Here is a 17,796-nt window from a genome sequence, read left to right as displayed (position 1 = left end):
TTGCTTTTTCTTCATGCAGCTCACAGCCACAAAAACACAGTCACACCCAAGCTGCTGTCTCAAACTGAAACTAGAAAATTCCCAAAAAGCAGAATTGAGCTCAGCTCCACCCACTCTCTGACATCACTATTTTCTTAAAGGTACATTGCTTAAACATCCATTTCTTAAAGGTACTCTCACATGACATCATGTAGAACAAGGCCAGCAGTGCGGGTTCAATTCCCGTACCAGCCTCCCCAAACAGGCGTCAGAATGTGGCGACTAGGGGCTTTTCACAGTAACTTCATTGAAGCCTACTGGTGACAATAAGTGATTATTATTATAATAAAAAAGGTGCAGAAGAGATTCACTAGGATGTTGCCTGGGCTGGAACGTTGCAGCTGTGAAGAGAGGCTGGTTAGGCTGGGGATGTTTTCCTTAAGAGAAGGCTTAGGTTTAGCACAGTGGGCTGGTTTTGCACGCTGGGTTAAACAGCTGGCTTGTAATGTAGAACAAGGCCAGCAGCGCGGGTTCAATTCCCGTACCGGCCTCCCCGAACAGGAGCCGGAATATGGTGACTAGGGGCTTTTCACAGTAACTTCATTGAAGCCTACTTGTGACAATAAGCAATTATTATTATTATTAGGGGGGACCTGATTGAGGTCTACAAAACTATGAGGGACATAGATAGGGTAAAGGGATCAATGGCCAGCCTCTTGAGTGAGAAAGAATTGAAATGTGGCCCCTCGCATGAAAATGTTAGACAAGCTTGGACTGCACAAACCTCAAATTGGGTAACTTCAATTTTATTGTTTTTTAAAATTTAGAGTACCCAATTTATTTTTTCCGATTAAGGGGCAATTTAGCGTGTTCAATCCACCTACCCTGCACATTTTTGGGTTGTGGGGGTGAAACCCACGCAAACACGGGGAGAATGTGCAAACTCCACACGGACAGTGACCCTGAGCCGGGATCGAACCTGGGACCTCGGCGCCGTGAGGCTGCAGTGCTACTCCACTTGAACTTTATTATTAGTCTGTGTCAAGCCAACTTGAAACTTTCAAATCTGCCAGCTGTCACTCTGACGCACACTGAGACTGCACTGAGCATGTACGAGAAGTGCAGCCCCTTGTGTTGCAACACAAATAAACACAACCTAGAATAAATTAGGGAGAAAAATACGCACACCCAAATCCTCACACACTCACACACACATGCGCACCCAGACCCATGTGCACTTACACACACTCTCATCCACATCAACACCCCCTCATACACACATCTCACCCTCACATTCACACACTCTCACCCACACCCACGCACTCACACACACTCTCATCCACATCAACACCCCCTCATACACACATCTCACCCTCACATTCACACACTCTCACCCACACCTACGCACTCACACCCACTGACACACACATCAATACGCCAGCAAATACAACACACGTATCATCCCAAACCCACAAGAACACGCAACCTCGCACAGTCTCATCATCCACACCAGCCAACATGCACAGACACACACATAAAGAACAATATCTGAGTTTATGAGCAGTGCTCCTGTAGTTCACACTATTTTGGGAAAAAATAGTTGAAGAGCTTGACCTATTAATTCATCCCACTGAAATTTATTTCTGAAATTATAGAACTTTGATTTCAATGGCTTTGAAATGTCTCTTTTCAACCCATTTAATATGTCTCCATGACATTTTCTCATTTATCCTGTGCTTGCATCTCTCATCTAGGTTTTCATAGAATTTACAATGCAGAAGGAGGCCATTTGGCCCATCGAGTCTGCACCGGCCGTTGGAAAGAGCACCATACTTAAGCCCACACCTCCACCCTATCACCGTAAATCCAGTAATCCCCACCTAACCTTTTTGGACACTAAGGGCAATTGATCATGGCCAATCCACCTAACGTGCACATCTTTGGATTGTGGGAGGAAACCGGAGCACCCGGAGGGAACCCATGCCGACATGGGGAGAATGTACATACTCCGCACAGACAGTGACCCAAGCCGGGAATCGAACCTGGGACCCTGGCTCTGTGAATCAACAGTGCTAACCATTGTGCCAGGTTTCCACTTGTGTAAAAGACCTCATACACAGCATGAGTAACATTGGGATATTTATTTGAACGTTCTATGTATGAAAGCTCACTCTGTGTCCTGAATTCTGCGGGATTGTTTCTTCACAAGGAAGCATGAGTCAGTCGAAAACTCAACTTTATTGCTTGTCTGCCTTTCCTCCAGCAGAGGGCAATGATTCCTCCATCAGAACTGCTGGCAGATCCCCCAATCTAAGCAGAGGACTGGGAAGGGAATCAGAACATCAGAAATAGGAGCAGGAGTTGGTTATTCAGACCTCGAGCCTGCTCCAGCATTCGATAAGATCATGGCTGACCTACCTCAACTCCAATGTCCTGCCCGATCCCCAAATCCTTTAATTCCCTCAGTGCCCAATGTCTGTCAAAATATTTGACTCACACATAAAGAACAGTCGCTTGAATGAGATGTCGATTCACAGCCTGCAGACATAGAACACTAGCTCAGCACGAATCTGCACATTCGAGAGAGGAGGAGAGAAACCAGAGTGTTAAAAAGGAAAGGATAGGAATTTCTATTTAGCTTATTCCACAACCTCTGGAAGTCCCAAAGCACCTTACAATTAATTAAATATCTTTTTTTTAAATGTAGCCTCGCCTGTAATGGAAGCTCCCAAAAACAGCAATGTGATAATGTCTTTGTGGAGTTGGCTGAGGAATGAAAATCAGCCACGACACCAATGGCGGCACAGTAGCACAGTGGTTAGCACTGTTGCTTCACAGTGCCATGGTCCCAGTTTCGATTCCCAGATTGTGTCACCCTCTGTTCGGATTCTGCACTTTCTCCCCGTTTCTGCGTGGGTTTCCTCCGGGCGCTCCGATTTCCTACCACAAATTCCGAAAGACGTGCTTGTTAGGTGAATTGGACATTCTGAATTCTCCCTCTGTGTACCCGAACAGGCGCCGGAATGTGGCGACTAGGGGATTTTCACATTAACTTCATTGCAGTGTTAATGTAAGCCTACTTGTGACAATAATAAAGTTTATTATTATTATTATTAATAATGTAAGAACTCCTCTGCGCTCCTTCAAAATAGCATCGTGGGATCTCCTACATCTGCCCGAGTTGGCTGACAGGACCCTTAATGTCTCACCTGTAAAGGCAGCACATCCAACAGTGCAGCACTCCCTCAGCTTTGCACTGAGATCTCATCCTGGATTATGTGCTCACGTTTCTGGGTTGGAACTTGAAACCACGACTTCCTGACTCAGAACAGGCAGATTTTGAGACAGGCTCTCCAGGTGTTACAATTGCATGGATTGAACCTGAGAGAAGCACGTGAAGGAGAATTTGGGGCAGCACGGTGGCGCAGTGATTAGCACTGCTGCCTCATGGCACCGAGAGCCCGGGTTCGATCCCGGCCCTGGGTCACTGTCCGTGTGGAGTTTGCACATTCTCCCCGTGTCTGCGTGGGTTTCGCAACCACAACCCAAAGATGTGCAGGATAGGTGGATTGGCCATGCTAAATTGCCCCTTAATTGGAAAAAAATCAGAAAAAAATGTTTTACAAAGTGAAGGAAAATTAGATGAGATACAACTTGCAACAATAATAATTTGTATCTATATGGCAGCTTAACACACAGGACAGCCCAAGACACATCTCCGGAATAGTATCAATGGAAGTATTGGAGCAGCTGAGAGGTCATTTTCAAGGAGTGTCTTAGAGGAGGAGAGAGGTCGAGTGTCCGAGAGATTTAAGGAGGAAACTCCATAAGTTAGGAACCAAGCAGTTGAAGACATTGGTGGACTGAAAGAAACTGAGGTATGGAATAGCTATAATTGGAGGAACGCAGAGAATTCAGAGGGTTATTGGGCTGGACAGGATTACGGGAGGGACAAAGCCACGGAAAGACTCAAAAACAATTTGAAAATCAAAAAATTGCCAGACTGTAAGCTGATGTAAGTAAGTGAGCACAGGGCCCTTTATCTAAATTATTTCTTTATTTACAGGTTGTGGGTGTGCTGCAATGGCAACAAATATTGCCCCTTCCTAATTGCCCTTGGGAAAGAGGTGCTATCACCAGTGATAAGACCATTAAACAAATGAGCAGAATTAGGCCACTCGGTCCATCGAGTGGGCAGCACGGTAGCACAAGTGATTAGCACTGTGACTGCACAGCGTCAGGGTCCCAGGTTTGATTCCCGGCTTGGGTCACTGTCTGTGCGGAGTCTGCATGTTCTCCCCATATGTGCGTGGGTTTCCTCCGGGTGCTCCGGTTTCCTCCCACAGTCCAAAGATGTGCAGGTTAGGTGGATTGGCCATGATAAATTGTCCCTTAGTGACCAAAAAGGTTAGATGGGGTTATTGGGTTACGGGAATAGGGTGGAAGTGAGGGCTTAAGTGGGTCGGTGCAGACTTGATGGACCGAATGGCCTCCTTCTACACTGTATGTTCTATGAGTCTGCTCCGCCATTCAATCATGGCTGATATTTCCTCATCCCCATTCTCCTGCCTTCTCCCCATAACCCCTGATCCCCTTATTAATCAAGAACCAATCTATCTCTGTCTTAGACTCGAATAAAATACAATAACATGACAACCTGCCAGTGCCTCTTAGTAGCTTGTTTCAGAATGAAACCCTGGAAGCAAGTGACATTTGAAAGGAAAATACTTTCCGAATAAAAAAAATAACAATGGATTTCCAACTGGTAATTTTTTTTTTTTTTTGTTTTTTTTTTGTTTATTGTCACGTGTACCGAGGTACAGTGAAAAGTATTTTTCTGCAAGCAGCTCAACAGATCATTCAGTACATGGGAAGAAAAGGGAATTGAACAGAATTCAAGAAAATACATGAGAATACATAATAGGGCAACACAAGATATACAATGTAACTACATAAGCATTGGCATCGGATGAAGCAGACAGGGTGTAGTGTTAATGAGGACAGTCCATAAAAGGGTCATTTAGGAGTCTGGTGACAGTGGGGAAGAAGCTGTTTTTGAGTCTGTTCGTCCGTGTTCTCAGACTTCTGAATCTCCTGCCCGATGGAAGAAGTTGGAAAAGTGAGTAAGCCGGGTGGGAGGGATCCTTGATTATGCTGCCTGCTTTCCCCCGGCAGCGGGAGGTGTAGATGGAATCAATGGATGGGAGGCAGGTTCGTGTGATGGACTGGGCGGTATTCACGACTCTCTGAAGTTCCTTGCGGTCCTGGACCGAGCAGTTGCCATACCAGGCTGTGACGCAGCCCGAGAGGATGCTCTCTATAGTGCATCTGTAAAAGTTGGTAAGGGTTAATGTGGACATGCCAAATTTCCTTAGTTTCCTGAGAAAGTAAAGGCGCTGTTGTGCTTTCTTGGTGATAGCGTCGACGTGAGTGGACCAGGATAGATTTTTGGTGATGTGCACCCCTAGGAATTTGAAACTGCTCACCATCTCTACCTCGGCTCCGTTGATGCTGACAGGGGTGTGTACAGTACTATGCTTCCTGAAGTCGATGACCAACTCTTTAGTTTTGCTGGCATTAAGGGAGAGATTGTTGTCGTTGCACCACTCCACTAAGTTATCTATCTCCCTCCTGTATTCAGACTCGTCGTTGTTCGAGATCCGGCCCACTATGGTCGTATCGTCAGCAAACTTGTAGATGGAGTTGGAACCAAGTTTTGCCATGCAGTCGTGTGTGTACATATTATCGATGTTATTAATTATATCGAATTGCAGTGATGAAAAGTGACTAACTCTCAGAAGGTACTCAGGGCCTGTGGAACTGCAGGACAGCTGGCTTGTGATGCTGAGCGAGATCAGCAGCACAGGTTCAATTCCCGTACCGTCTGAGGTTATTCATGAATTTCCCAACCTGGAGGCGTGGTGAACTTCAGGTTAAGTCACCAATAGTCAGCTCTCCCCCTCACAGGGGAACGCAGCCTATGGCCACCTGGCCTGTGATGACTTTACTTTAAGTATCTAAACACGACACAATCCTCCTCCTGACCCTGGTTCCTTTGGATAAAATAATCTTACCCCCCTGGATAATGATGGGATCTAAGCGAATTACTGTGTGCTGGATCATGGTGAGGTCCACCTCAAAGGGCAAGGGCAGCACCACCACCTCGACGTTCCCCACCACCACCTCGACGTTCCCCACCACCACCTCAATGTTCCCCACCACCACCTCCACGTTCCCCACCAAGCCACATACCATCCTGCCTTGGAATTATAGAGCTGTTCCTTCAATGTCGCTGAGTTAAAATCCTGGACCTCCCTCCCTAACAGCACTGTGGCTGTACCTACACCACATGGACTGCAGCGATTCAAGAGAGTGACCTTTTCAAGGGCAATTAGGAACGGGCAACTAAGTGGTCTTGTCAGTGATGTCCACATATCACACATGATTTTTTTTTAAAAGCAATGGTCAGGACTAATCGGTTGGATATGTAATAATAATAATCGCTATATTCACAAGTAGACTTCAATGAAGTTACTGTAAAAAGCCCCAAGTCGCCACTAGTGGGAAGCATGGTAGCATTGTGGACAGCACAATTGCTTCACAGCTCCAGGGTTCCAGGTTCGATTCCCGGCTGGGTCACTGTCTGTGCGGAGTCTGCACATCCTCCCCGTGTGTGCGTGGGTTTCCTCCGGGTGCTCCGGTTTCCTCCCACGGTCCACAGATGTGCAGGTTAGGTGGATTGGCCGTGCTAAATTGCCCTTAGTGTCCAAAATTGCCCTTAGTGTTGGGAGGGGTTACTGGTGGAGGTGTGGGTTTGGGTAGGGTGCTCTTTGCAAGAGCCGGTGCAGACTTGATGGGCCGAATGGCCTCCTTCTGCACTGTAAATTCTATGGTCTAAATTCTATGGCCACATTCCGGCGCCTGTTCGGGGAGGCTGGTACGGGAATTGAACCCGCGCTGCAGGCCTTGTTCTGCATCACAAGCCAGCTGTTTAGCCCACTGTGCTAAACGAGCCCCAGTGTTTTTGCCTTTCCGTGAGACGACATGGTAATTGGGGTGTGGGGGTGGGGGGGTGGGGGGGTGGGGGGGGGGGGGAGGAGGAGGCAGGTTGGGGGTGAGGGGTCAGAGATTGCAGATGGGGGTAGGAAGTGTCTAGTTCTGTTGATACAGCCTTTCTGAGCATGGGGCAGACTGAATGGACCAGCCAATCTCTTTGTGCCCGATGTTAAAACAGATCTTTATAGAAGTCAGAAGGGACCATGTTTTAGGCAGAAGAATTGAGAGTATATGTGTCTGGTACAGCAGCAGAAAGAGAAGATGCTGGAAAATGCTGGGCAGCTGTGGAGCAGCAGTGGAGAGAGAAGCACAGTTCATGTTTCAGCTTATTACCTATCATTATGGCAGTGTGACCTGTTACCGTAGAGTTGGATACTGAAGGAAAAGATGTCACAAATTAGAACAGAGCTGCAGTGTTCAAAATCATAGAATTTACAGTGCAGCAGGATGCCATTCGGCCCATCAAGTCTGCACTGGCCCTTGGAAAGAGCACCCCACTTAAGCCCATACCTGCACCCTATCCCTGTAACTCAGTAACCCCACCTACCCTTTATTTTGGACACTAAGGGCAATTTAACATGGCAAATCCACCTAACCTGCATATCTTTGGACTGTGGGAGGAAACTGGAGCACCCGGAGGAAACCCACGCACACACGGGGAGAGAGTGCAGACTCCGCACAGTGATCCAAGCCGGGAAGCTGGGACCCTGGAACTCTGAAGCGACAGTGCTAACCATTGTGCTACCATGCTGCCCATGCTCTGAATGGTGGCTGTTGATTGCTTTCTGTGTGAGCTGACCATTCAACTGTGGGGTCATCACAAGCAAGGGCTCTCCCGTCCTTATATCAAACCAACAGATCCAGACTTCGAACTGAGTTCCTGAAAAGCAGATAGAAATTCTTGCTGATTTGGTCCTCAAAACCCCAGGTCACTGAGGTGAACTATAATTTTGTTTGTTAGTTTGTTAATTACAGCTCAGTAGGAGGCCATTCGGCCCATCGTTTCTGCACCGGCTCCCAAAAGAGCTATCTAGCTAATCCCATTCCCCAGCCCTATCTCGGTGTCCCTCTAAATTCATCACTTTCAAATATATATCCAGCTCTCTTTTTTTTTAAAATTTAGATTACCCAATTATTTTTTCCAATTAAGGGGCACTTTAGCGTGGCCAATCCACCTACTCTGCACATTTTTTGGGTTGTGGGGGCGAAACCCACGCAGACACGGGGAGAATGTGCAAACTCCACACGGACAGTGACCCAGAGCCAGGATCGAACCTGGGACCTCAGCGCCGTGAGGCGGTTGTGCTAACCACTAGGCCACCGTGCTGCCCTATCCAGCTCTCTTTTGAAACCTCCTATGGAATCCACCTCCACCACTCTCCCAGGCAGCGCATTCCAAACCCCAACAACGCTGAGTAAAGACTTTTCTCCTCATCTCACTCCTAGCTCTTGCTGACCATCTTGAAATTGTGACCCCCCTAGTCACTGACATACCAACTAGTAGAAACAGAATATCCTCCTTTCCCCTGTCAAAATTGTTCAGGATTTTGAACACCTCAGTAAGGTCACCTCTTCTCTGCTCCAAGGTGAACAAGCCCAATTTCTCCAATCTTTCCTTGTATCTAAAATTCCTCATTCCTGGTATCATTCCAGTAAATCTCCTCTGCACTCTCTCCAGGGCTATAACATCCTTCTTCAAATACGATGCCCAGAACTGAACACAATGTTCCAAATGTGGTCTGACCAATGATTTGTAGAAGTGTAGCATCACTTCCTTGCTTTTATACTCTGTGCCTCTATTTATAAATGATGTGGAGATGCCGGCGTTGGACTGGGGTGAGCGCAGTAAGAAGTCTTACAACACCAGGTTAAAGTCCAACAGGTTTGTTTCAAATGTGTGAATTGTACACCTCTTTAACCTGGGGTTACACCTCTCTCTGGATCTGTAAAGACTTAATTATCTGCAAATGCTCACATTCAAAGCATTGTCTGGCATCTTTGACTTTGTCTATCTATATATGTTTCTGGAACATACCTCTTCATTCACCTGAGGAAGGAGCAGTGCTCCGAAAGCTAGTGTTTGAAACACACCTGTTGGACTTTAACCTGGTGTTGGTAACCTGGTAAGACTTCTTACTCTATTTATAAACCCAAGGATGCTGTAGGTCTTAACAACAGTTTCAACTTGTCTGGCCACCTTCAGAGAATTATGCACTTGAACCCCTCTGCTCTTGTACTACCCTCAAAGTTGTACCATTGAGCCTATATTGTTTCCCCATGTTTCTTCTACCAAAATGCATTTCCTCCATGTAAGTTCATCTGCCAGGTGTCTGCCCATTTGGCCAACTTGTCAATGTTCCTCTGAAGTCGCTCAGCATCATCCTCACAATTCACTATCCTCCCAAGCTTAGTGTCATCAAATTTAGAGATTTTGCCCTCACCACCCACTTCTAAATGATTTGTAGAAATCAGAAAAAGCAAGGGTCCCAACACTGAGCCCTAGGGAACACCACTTTCAACACGTCTCCATTCTGAGACATGCCCATCTATACCTACCCTCTGTTTCCTATCTCTTAGCCAACTTCTAATCCAAGCGGCCAAGGACCCATCAATCCCAAACATTTCTAATTTGCTAACCAATGTGCCACGTGGCACTGTATCAAATGCTTTCTGAAAGTCCAAATATACAATAACCATGGCACTACCTTCCCCCACTGCCTGTGTCACCTCGTCAAAAAACTCAATTAAACTATTGGAAAATGCCAATAAAAAGATTTTTAAAAAAAGACATGACCTGCCCTTGACAATGCCATGTTGACATTTCATTTCATTTTTTCATTTCACAGTCTCGTATTAACTTATTTTTCTCTAAGTATATATTTATCTCATCCCGTATTATGGCCGCCATCAGTTTTCCCACTATTTGTTATATTATTTATTTATATAAATTTGAAGTACCCAATTCATTTTTTCAATAATGGGGCAATTTAGTGTGGCCAATCTATCTACCCTGCACATATTAGGGTTGGGGGCGAAACCCATGCAGACACATGGAGAATTTGCAAACTCCACACTCCCAGGTCCGGGATCAAACCTGGGACCTCGGTGCTGTGAGGCAGCAGTGCTAACCACTGTGCCATCATACTGCCCTCAGTTTTCCCACTATTGATGCCAAGCTGATAGGTCTGTAGTTTCTTCGGTTATTCTTTGCCCCTTTCTTCAACCACGGAGTCAAATTTGCAATCCTCCAGTCCCCTGGAATTAATCCTGTCTGTCAACGGCTCCGCAAAATGCTCCCTTATCTCTCTCAGCAATCCAGGATGCATCCCAACCGGGCCTGGTGACTTCTCTACCTGGAGTGCTGCCAGCATTTTTAGCACGTTTTCTTTGTCTATCACTATACTGCTCAGTTGCTCAATAACCCCACTTTTTATTTAAAAAAAAAAAAAATTTAGAGTGCCCAATCCATTTCTTTCCAATTAAGTGCCAATTTAGTGTGGCCAATCCACCTACTCTGTACATCTTTTTGGGTTGTGGGGGTGAGGCCCACACAGACACAGGGAGAATGTGCAAGCTCCACACAGACAGTGACTCGGGGCCGGGATCAAACCCGGGTCCTCGGTGCCGTGAGGCAGCAGTGCTAACTACTGCGCCACTGTACTGCCCAGCATCCACATTTTCAACTGGGCCATTGTCACCATCTTCTAATGTGGTAAAGACAGATGTAAAGTACTCATTTAGTACCACTGCCTCCCAGTGCGCAGTTTACCCCGCTTGTTCCTGTCAGGGGCTGTTTAGCACACTGGGCTAAATTGCTGGCTTTGAAAGCAGACCATGCAGGCCAGCAGCACGGTTCGATTCCTGTACCAGCCTCCCCGAACAGGCGCCGGAATGTGGCGACTAGGGGCTTTTCACAGTAACTTCATTTGAAGCCTACTCGTGACAATAAGTGATTTTCATTTCATTTCATTTTCTTTATGGGCCCCACTCTATCCTTCACTAATCTTTAACATTTTGCTATTAATACCTCAATGAATTTGGAGCATTTAATAACAATGTGTGGTTGTCTCAGAAGCTACAGTTATGGGCTAATCTGGATGGATTTGATGCATCAACAGTTTAATTCCAAGTTTAAACTATACTTATGGTTTTTTTTCTGATTAAGCTGCTGTGAGCTTCCCTGGGACAATTTACCAAAATTTAGGTTATTAATATAATTGTATTTCCTTTGCTCATGGGATTATGGTCACTGGCTCGGCCAGTATTTAATGCCCGTCTCTAATTGCCCTTGAGAAGGTGGTGATGAGCTGCCTTCTTGAACCCACTGCAGTCTATGCAGCGTAGGTACTGGTCATGTTCTGTAGAGTGGTCAAAGTGAATGATGAACTACAGAATATCTTGTTTAAATAATTTATTTTGAAACAACTGTGCGATAAAGATAACTAGTTTAAATAAGATAATAAACTACGAACACTAATGAACTATTGTAGAGCTACTGCAAAATATGTCTATCCTCCAGCAGAACCTACTCCCAACTCCCCAGCTACAGGGTCACGTGGTAGGTTTACACTGCCCCGTAGTGGCTGGAGGTTGTACATAACATTGTGTACCTAATTGCTTTATGCATATCATCCCAGTACACCCACTGTGCTATTAAGGGAGGGAATTCTCGAATTTTGACCCAGCCACAGCAGGCGATATCTTTCCAAGTCAGAATGCTGTGATTTGTTGTTAATAGTTTGCGAGTCACACCCAATATCATATCCACATCCTCTCCCCTCCCTCCCCAGACAATATAACAAACACAGTGATACCAAGGTCAGGCCACTGGGCACAATGTGACATTGAAAACTCAAGCTGCACGTTTGCAACATGGAACGCAGAGAAATGTTACATTTTCAATCAGCGACAAGAACAGTCATTGGTAATAACTGGGGAGGCTGTGCCTGGAGAACCAGGGACGGCGCCTGCGGATCAGCTGCAACCTAAAGAGGCCCTGGAAAAGGCGGTCCCTCCACTTGGTTGTTTGTGCAGATGTGGAGCAGATCGCTGTTGCCGTTTGAAGACGTGTGCGCGCGTGGGGCGGCGCGCCTGAGCCCAGCTCCCTCTGTGAATACAGGTGAATGAAACAAGGAAGCTGGGCTGAGAGTACCCACCATGGTGAGGAGCTGGGCTGGGAAGTTGTTGCGGATCGTGACTCTGGTGACAACTTGTAGCATCTGGAGTGTGGAGACCACGTCCCGCAGGGTAGGTGGAATAAAAGCAGCAACTTTTGCGCAATGTACCGATTAGTCATTTCATGTCAGTAAGAAACAAATGCACATACTCCACTTTGTACACCCTGCAAAGCAGAATAATGTATCATAACCAGATTAGTACTTTTTACTGCATTGACCTCTTCCCTAAACAAACCACTTGCAAACTTCCATAAGCATTGGGGAGGGAGTTTAAACTGTTACAGGGGAAAAAAATGAAGGTAGTTAAAATCTGTCTCCCATTCAAACAAAGTCTGGAAATCAAACAATTTGCTGCTGGAGAAATATATATTCAGCTCTGTGAAGAGACGCCGATTTTTAATAAGAGCGAGTAGGTGTGTTTATTATTGAGCCGGTCACTCGGTTTAACTTATAATTTAAATCTGTATCAAATCCGAGCTCAGAATGAGCCTTTCGTCTTTATAAAACAAACTTGGAGTAACTTTCATTTTCTCCCCAGGCTATTTTTAGAAGCTGTCCCTAATATCCAGGGACTCGTTGAGGAAGGTTTTAATTATTACCATATATTGGTCCATGCACAACATGTGTAAATTGACCGACTCCAGTAAGAGTGAGTGTTTAATTGGGACAATAAATGCGCGTGAGTGAGGCTTTAATGGATCTGGGTAGGAGGGGAGCTGATTTCCACAAGATGTGTACATTTGCCAGACCTACTTTATTAATGAAAGGGAGATTTAAAAAAAAAAATAAAACCCTGTGTCAAAACACTAATAGGAGGGTGAACAGCATATGGAATGACCCAATTTTAATGCTTGTTTTGCTCGTTCCTTTTTAAAATCGCCTCCTCTTCAATTTGCTGCCTGAAGAGGCTGTGATACACGTTGCCTTTTGTTTCAGTAAGAAGTCTTACAACACCAGGTTAAAGTCCAACATGTTTGTTTCAAACACTAGCTTTCGGAGCACTGCTCCTTCCTCACGTGAGTGAGGAAGGAGCAGTGCTCCGAAAGCTAGTGTTTGAAACAAACATGTTGGACTTTAACCTGGTGCTGTAAGACTCCTTGCTGTGCTCACCCCAGTCCAACGCCGGCATCGCCACATTTTGTTTCAGTAATATTAAGTTTCTGGTTTGATGTCCTTGGGATCTGAGAATTGTGTGCATTTTCTCTCCTTCCTGCGCTCCCAGCCAGCAGCTGTTCTTTCCGCCGTGTTAAATCTCTCTGCGTGGGGAACACGTGAAAATGTGAGCAGGAAAATGCACCAGCTGGGGTGACCCGCGGGTGAATGGGAACTCTTCCCACCCCCAGTTAGTAAGACCTAAGCCAGTATTGCGGTTTACGTATCACTGAAAAGCGACACGTGTTGCCAAAGCTTTTTCTCTCTCACTCATTAGGACAAATGCAAGAATGCCAAATTTTAAACCATCACAAATTTTTATACTGCAGCAGAAAAGGATACCGATTGGTTAGCAAGTCAACTCTGATTGGCTGAGGCATTGCATGGTAAAAGCAACTGGGAACCTTTGACTCCTCCCAGGTAATTCCAACAAGGCAACAGGCTTGAACATCTTCCCTTTGCTGAACACGGTTCCCTATGTATTAGCGGCATGGTAGCACAATGGTTAGCACTGTTGCTTCACAGCACCAGGGTTCCAGGTTCGATTCCCGGCTTGGGTCACAGTCTGCGCGTTCTCCCTGTGTCTGCGTGGGTTTCTTCCAGGTGCTCCAGTTTCCTCTCTCAAATCCCGAAAGATGTGCTGTTGGGTAATTTGGACATTCTGAATTCTCCCTCCATGTACCCGAACAGGCGCCAGAATGTGGCAACTAGGGGATTTTCCCAGTAACTTCATTGCAGTGTTAATGTAAGCTAACTTGTGACAATAAAGATGATTATTATTATTACCTGGCACAAAGGAAGATGGCTGGAGGTCAATCGACTCCGCTCCAGGACATCACTGCAGGAGTTCCTCAGGGTAGTGTCCTAGGCCCAACCATCTTCAGCTGCTTCATCAATGACCTCCCTTCCATCATAAGGTCAGAAGTGGGGATGTTCGGCACCATTCGTGACTCCTCGCATAGTGAAGCAGCCAATGTCCAAATGACTTCAGAGAGTCGTTAACACCGCCCAGTCCATCACATGAACTTGCCTCCCATCCATTGATTCTATCTACACCTCCTGCTGCCTGGGGAAAGCGGGCAGCATAATCAAAGACTCCTCTCACCCGGCTTACTCACTCTTCCAACTTCCTCCATCGGGCAGGAGATACAGAAGTCTGAGAATACGCACGAACAGACTCAAAAACAGCTTCTTCCCCCACATTTACCAGACTCCTAAACAGCCCTCTTATGGACTGACCTGATTAACACTACACCCCTGTATGCTTCACCTGATGCCGGTGTCTATGTATTGACATTGTATACCTTGTGTTGCCCTATTATGTATTTTCTTTTTATTTTATTTTCATGTACTAAATGATCTGTTTGAGCTGCTCGCAGAAAAATACTTTTCGCTATACCTCGGTACACGTGACAATAAACACATCCAATCCAATCCAAATGCAGCAAGACCTGGACAATATCCAGGCTTAGACTGGCAAGTGGCAAGTTACATTGCCTGGCACTTGTGTGGCGCGAATGACCATCTCCTGCAAGAGAAGATCGAACCATCACCCCATGACATTCAATGACCTTACAATAGCTGAATCCCTCAGATTGATCTAGATTGATCAGAAACTTTACTGGACTAGCCCCATTGATACTGGACTAGCCCCATTGATGCTACTGGTGGCTACCAGGGCAAGTCAAAGGCTAGGAATCCTATGGCGAATAACTCTAACCCCCCCCCCTCCCAATGCCTGTCCATCATCTACGAGACACAAATCAGGAGTGTAAAGGATACACTCCACTTGACTGGATGAGCGCAGCTCCAACAATATTCCAGAATCTTGACACCACCCAGGGCAAAACAGCCCCTTTCACAAACATTCAAACCCTGCTCCACTGATGAACGGTGGAAGCCATGTGTACCATCTACACGATGCACGGCAGTAACTCACTAAGGTTCCTTTGTCAACACCTTCCAAACCTGCGACAGCTACCATCTAGAAGGACAAGAGCAGTAGATACTTGGAACCCCACCACCTGGAGGTTCCCCTCCAAGTCACTCACCACCCTGACTTGGAAAAATATCGCTGGGGCAACATCCTGGAACTCCCTCCCTAACAGCACAGTGGGTGTACCTATACCTCCAGGATGCAGCGGTTCATGAAGGCAACTCACCACTACCTTCTGAAGGGCAACTGGGGATGAGCTATAAATACTGCCCGAATCAGCGACACACACATCCCGTAAATTAATTTTTTTTAAAATTCACTATGCTCAGAGGAAAAATAAATGTGCTCCGCCGTGCTGGAGCAAACTAAATTAACGGGAAATTGTGGGATTTTAAAATGATTGTTATGGGGCTGTGGGTGTCACTGGCTGGACCAACATTTATTGCCTATCCCTAATTGCCCTTCAACTGAGTTTGTGGGACAATTTCAGGGGGCATTTAAGAGTCGAGCGTATTGCTGTTGGGCTGGAGTCACATGTGGGCCAGAGCAGCTGAGAGAGGCAGAGTTTCTCTCCTAAACGACTTTAGTGAACAAGATGGGGTTTTTTTTCAACAGTGGGTTCATGGTCACCATCTCCTGTTCCAAATTCTGTGAATCTATTGCTGGTGTTACAAACACGTGATTGCTGAATTTCTAGCACTTGAGTTTCTACATTCATTCATTCATTTTTGATTGGACCATTTTCGTTTTAATTTTGTCATAATTTTCATTGAACTGATGGCCAAGCACTTTGCCCCAATTCTGACGCACACGAGGAAGACAGAGGTGGGGCTAACACTGAGAAGGAAATCATGAAAAGAGTGTTCATTCTGAAATCTATTTCAAATGACGCATTAACCATTTGCTGAGGCACTTGTTTTGAACTTCCTTGTGCGTTTTTGACAACTTTTTATTAATCGCTTTTTTTTTGAAGTTACTGTGAAAATCCCCCAGTCGTCGCACTCCAGCGCCTGCTCGGGTACACCGAGGGCGAACCCAGAATGTCCAATTCACCCAATAACCACATCCTTTGAGACCCGTGGGAGGAAACCCACACAGACACGGGAGAAACGGCACAGACAGTGACCCAAGCCGGGAACCAAACCCGGGACCCTGCTGCCGCGAAACAACAGTGCCAACCACTGGGCCACCGCACCGCTCCTATTTTTTTTTTTTTAATTTAGAATATCCAATTCATTTTTTCCAATTAAGGGGCAATTTAATGTGGCCAATCCACCTAACCTGCACATCTTTGGGTTGTGGGGGTGAAACCCACGCAGACACGGGGAGAATGTGCAAACTCCTCACAGACAGTGACCCAGGGCCGGGATTCGAACCCGGGTCCTCAGCGCCGTAGGCAGCAATGCTAACCACTGTGCCACCGTGCCGCCCTGCACTGCTCCTATTAATCACTATTAAGGTGTGCAGACAAGGGGCAGCACGGCGGTACAGTGGTTAGCACTGCTGCCTCACGGCACTGAGGACCCGGGTTCGATCCTGGCTCTGGGTCACTGTCCGTGTGGAGTTTGCACATTCTCCCCGAGTCTGTGTGGGTCCCACCCCCACAACCCAAAGATGTGCAGGGTAGGTGGATTGGCCACGCTAAATTGCCCCTTAATGGGAGAAAAAAATGATTTGGGTTAATTTTAAAAATGGGTGCAGACAAAACCTAGACTAAATCGCTGCTGGAATCTGTCATCGACAGGTTAATTTTAAAAAATATACTTTCTAAAGTAATCCTACAATTGGCATTTTAAAATTTGTTTTTGGAATTTTGTGTGTGAACAGGAGGCGGTCATTCCGATCCTGGAACCTGGTTTGCATTTAAATTGTGGTTGAACTGTAACTTAATTCTATTTATCTACCTTTGCTCCACTTTCCTTTTTTCTGTTACTTCATAAAAAGATCTATGAATCTCAGTCTTGGAAGCTCCAATTGATGTAATGGGTCAACATTGGCGGCTTTGGCCTGAATTTTCCCATTCCCTTGGCGGCAGATTTGAAGTGGGACAGGGGTGGGAGATGTGAGCTGGGAAAACCAGGATGTCAGGTTGTCTCCTTCAGGAAGAGAGTTCCACTCTCCAACCTCTGAATGGGAAAAAAAACAATTTCTGTTTTATATGGGCGATCCCTTATTTTTAAATAGTGCCCGCCTCCCCCTCGCCCCATTTCTGGATTCTCCCACAAGAGGAAAAACCAGGTGGGATTCTCCGACTGCCTGGTAACTGGAGAATCCTGCCTGAGGTCAATGGACCTTTCCATTACCTAACCGACGCAAACACAGGGAGAATGTGCAAACTCCACATGGACAGTGAGCCAGGATCGAATCCGGGTCCTCGATGCCGTGAGGCAGCAGTGCTAACCGCTGTGCCACCCAGTGTGAGGTAGCAGTGCTAACAACTGCGCCACTGTACCGCCTTCATAAATGGTAATAAATTAGAAAGTGTAGATGTACAAA

At 46.1% G+C, this 17,796-nt stretch overlaps 1 protein-coding gene across 2 annotated transcripts in view; it reads left to right on the top strand.

The window, feature by feature from the left end:
- The first annotated feature begins 11,834 nt into the window (after nucleotides 1-11,834).
- The window catches only part of si:dkey-112e17.1, an 82,851-nt gene continuing 76,889 nt past the window's right edge, over nucleotides 11,835-17,796 (top strand). Inside the window, exon 1 of one of the 2 annotated variants that reach the window (XM_038806998.1) lies at nucleotides 11,835-12,282. In XM_038806998.1, the coding sequence (XP_038662926.1) occupies nucleotides 12,193-12,282 (90 nt within the window). In that variant the 5' untranslated portion in view covers nucleotides 11,835-12,192. The remainder of the gene's footprint in view (nucleotides 12,283-17,796) is intronic. The other variant, XM_038806908.1, reaches the window with a different exon arrangement.

This window comes from Scyliorhinus canicula, chromosome 1 (genome assembly GCF_902713615.1).
Source record: "Scyliorhinus canicula chromosome 1, sScyCan1.1, whole genome shotgun sequence".
NCBI lineage: Eukaryota > Metazoa > Chordata > Chondrichthyes > Carcharhiniformes > Scyliorhinidae > Scyliorhinus > Scyliorhinus canicula.
This window is presented reverse-complemented; position numbering and strand designations above follow the sequence as displayed.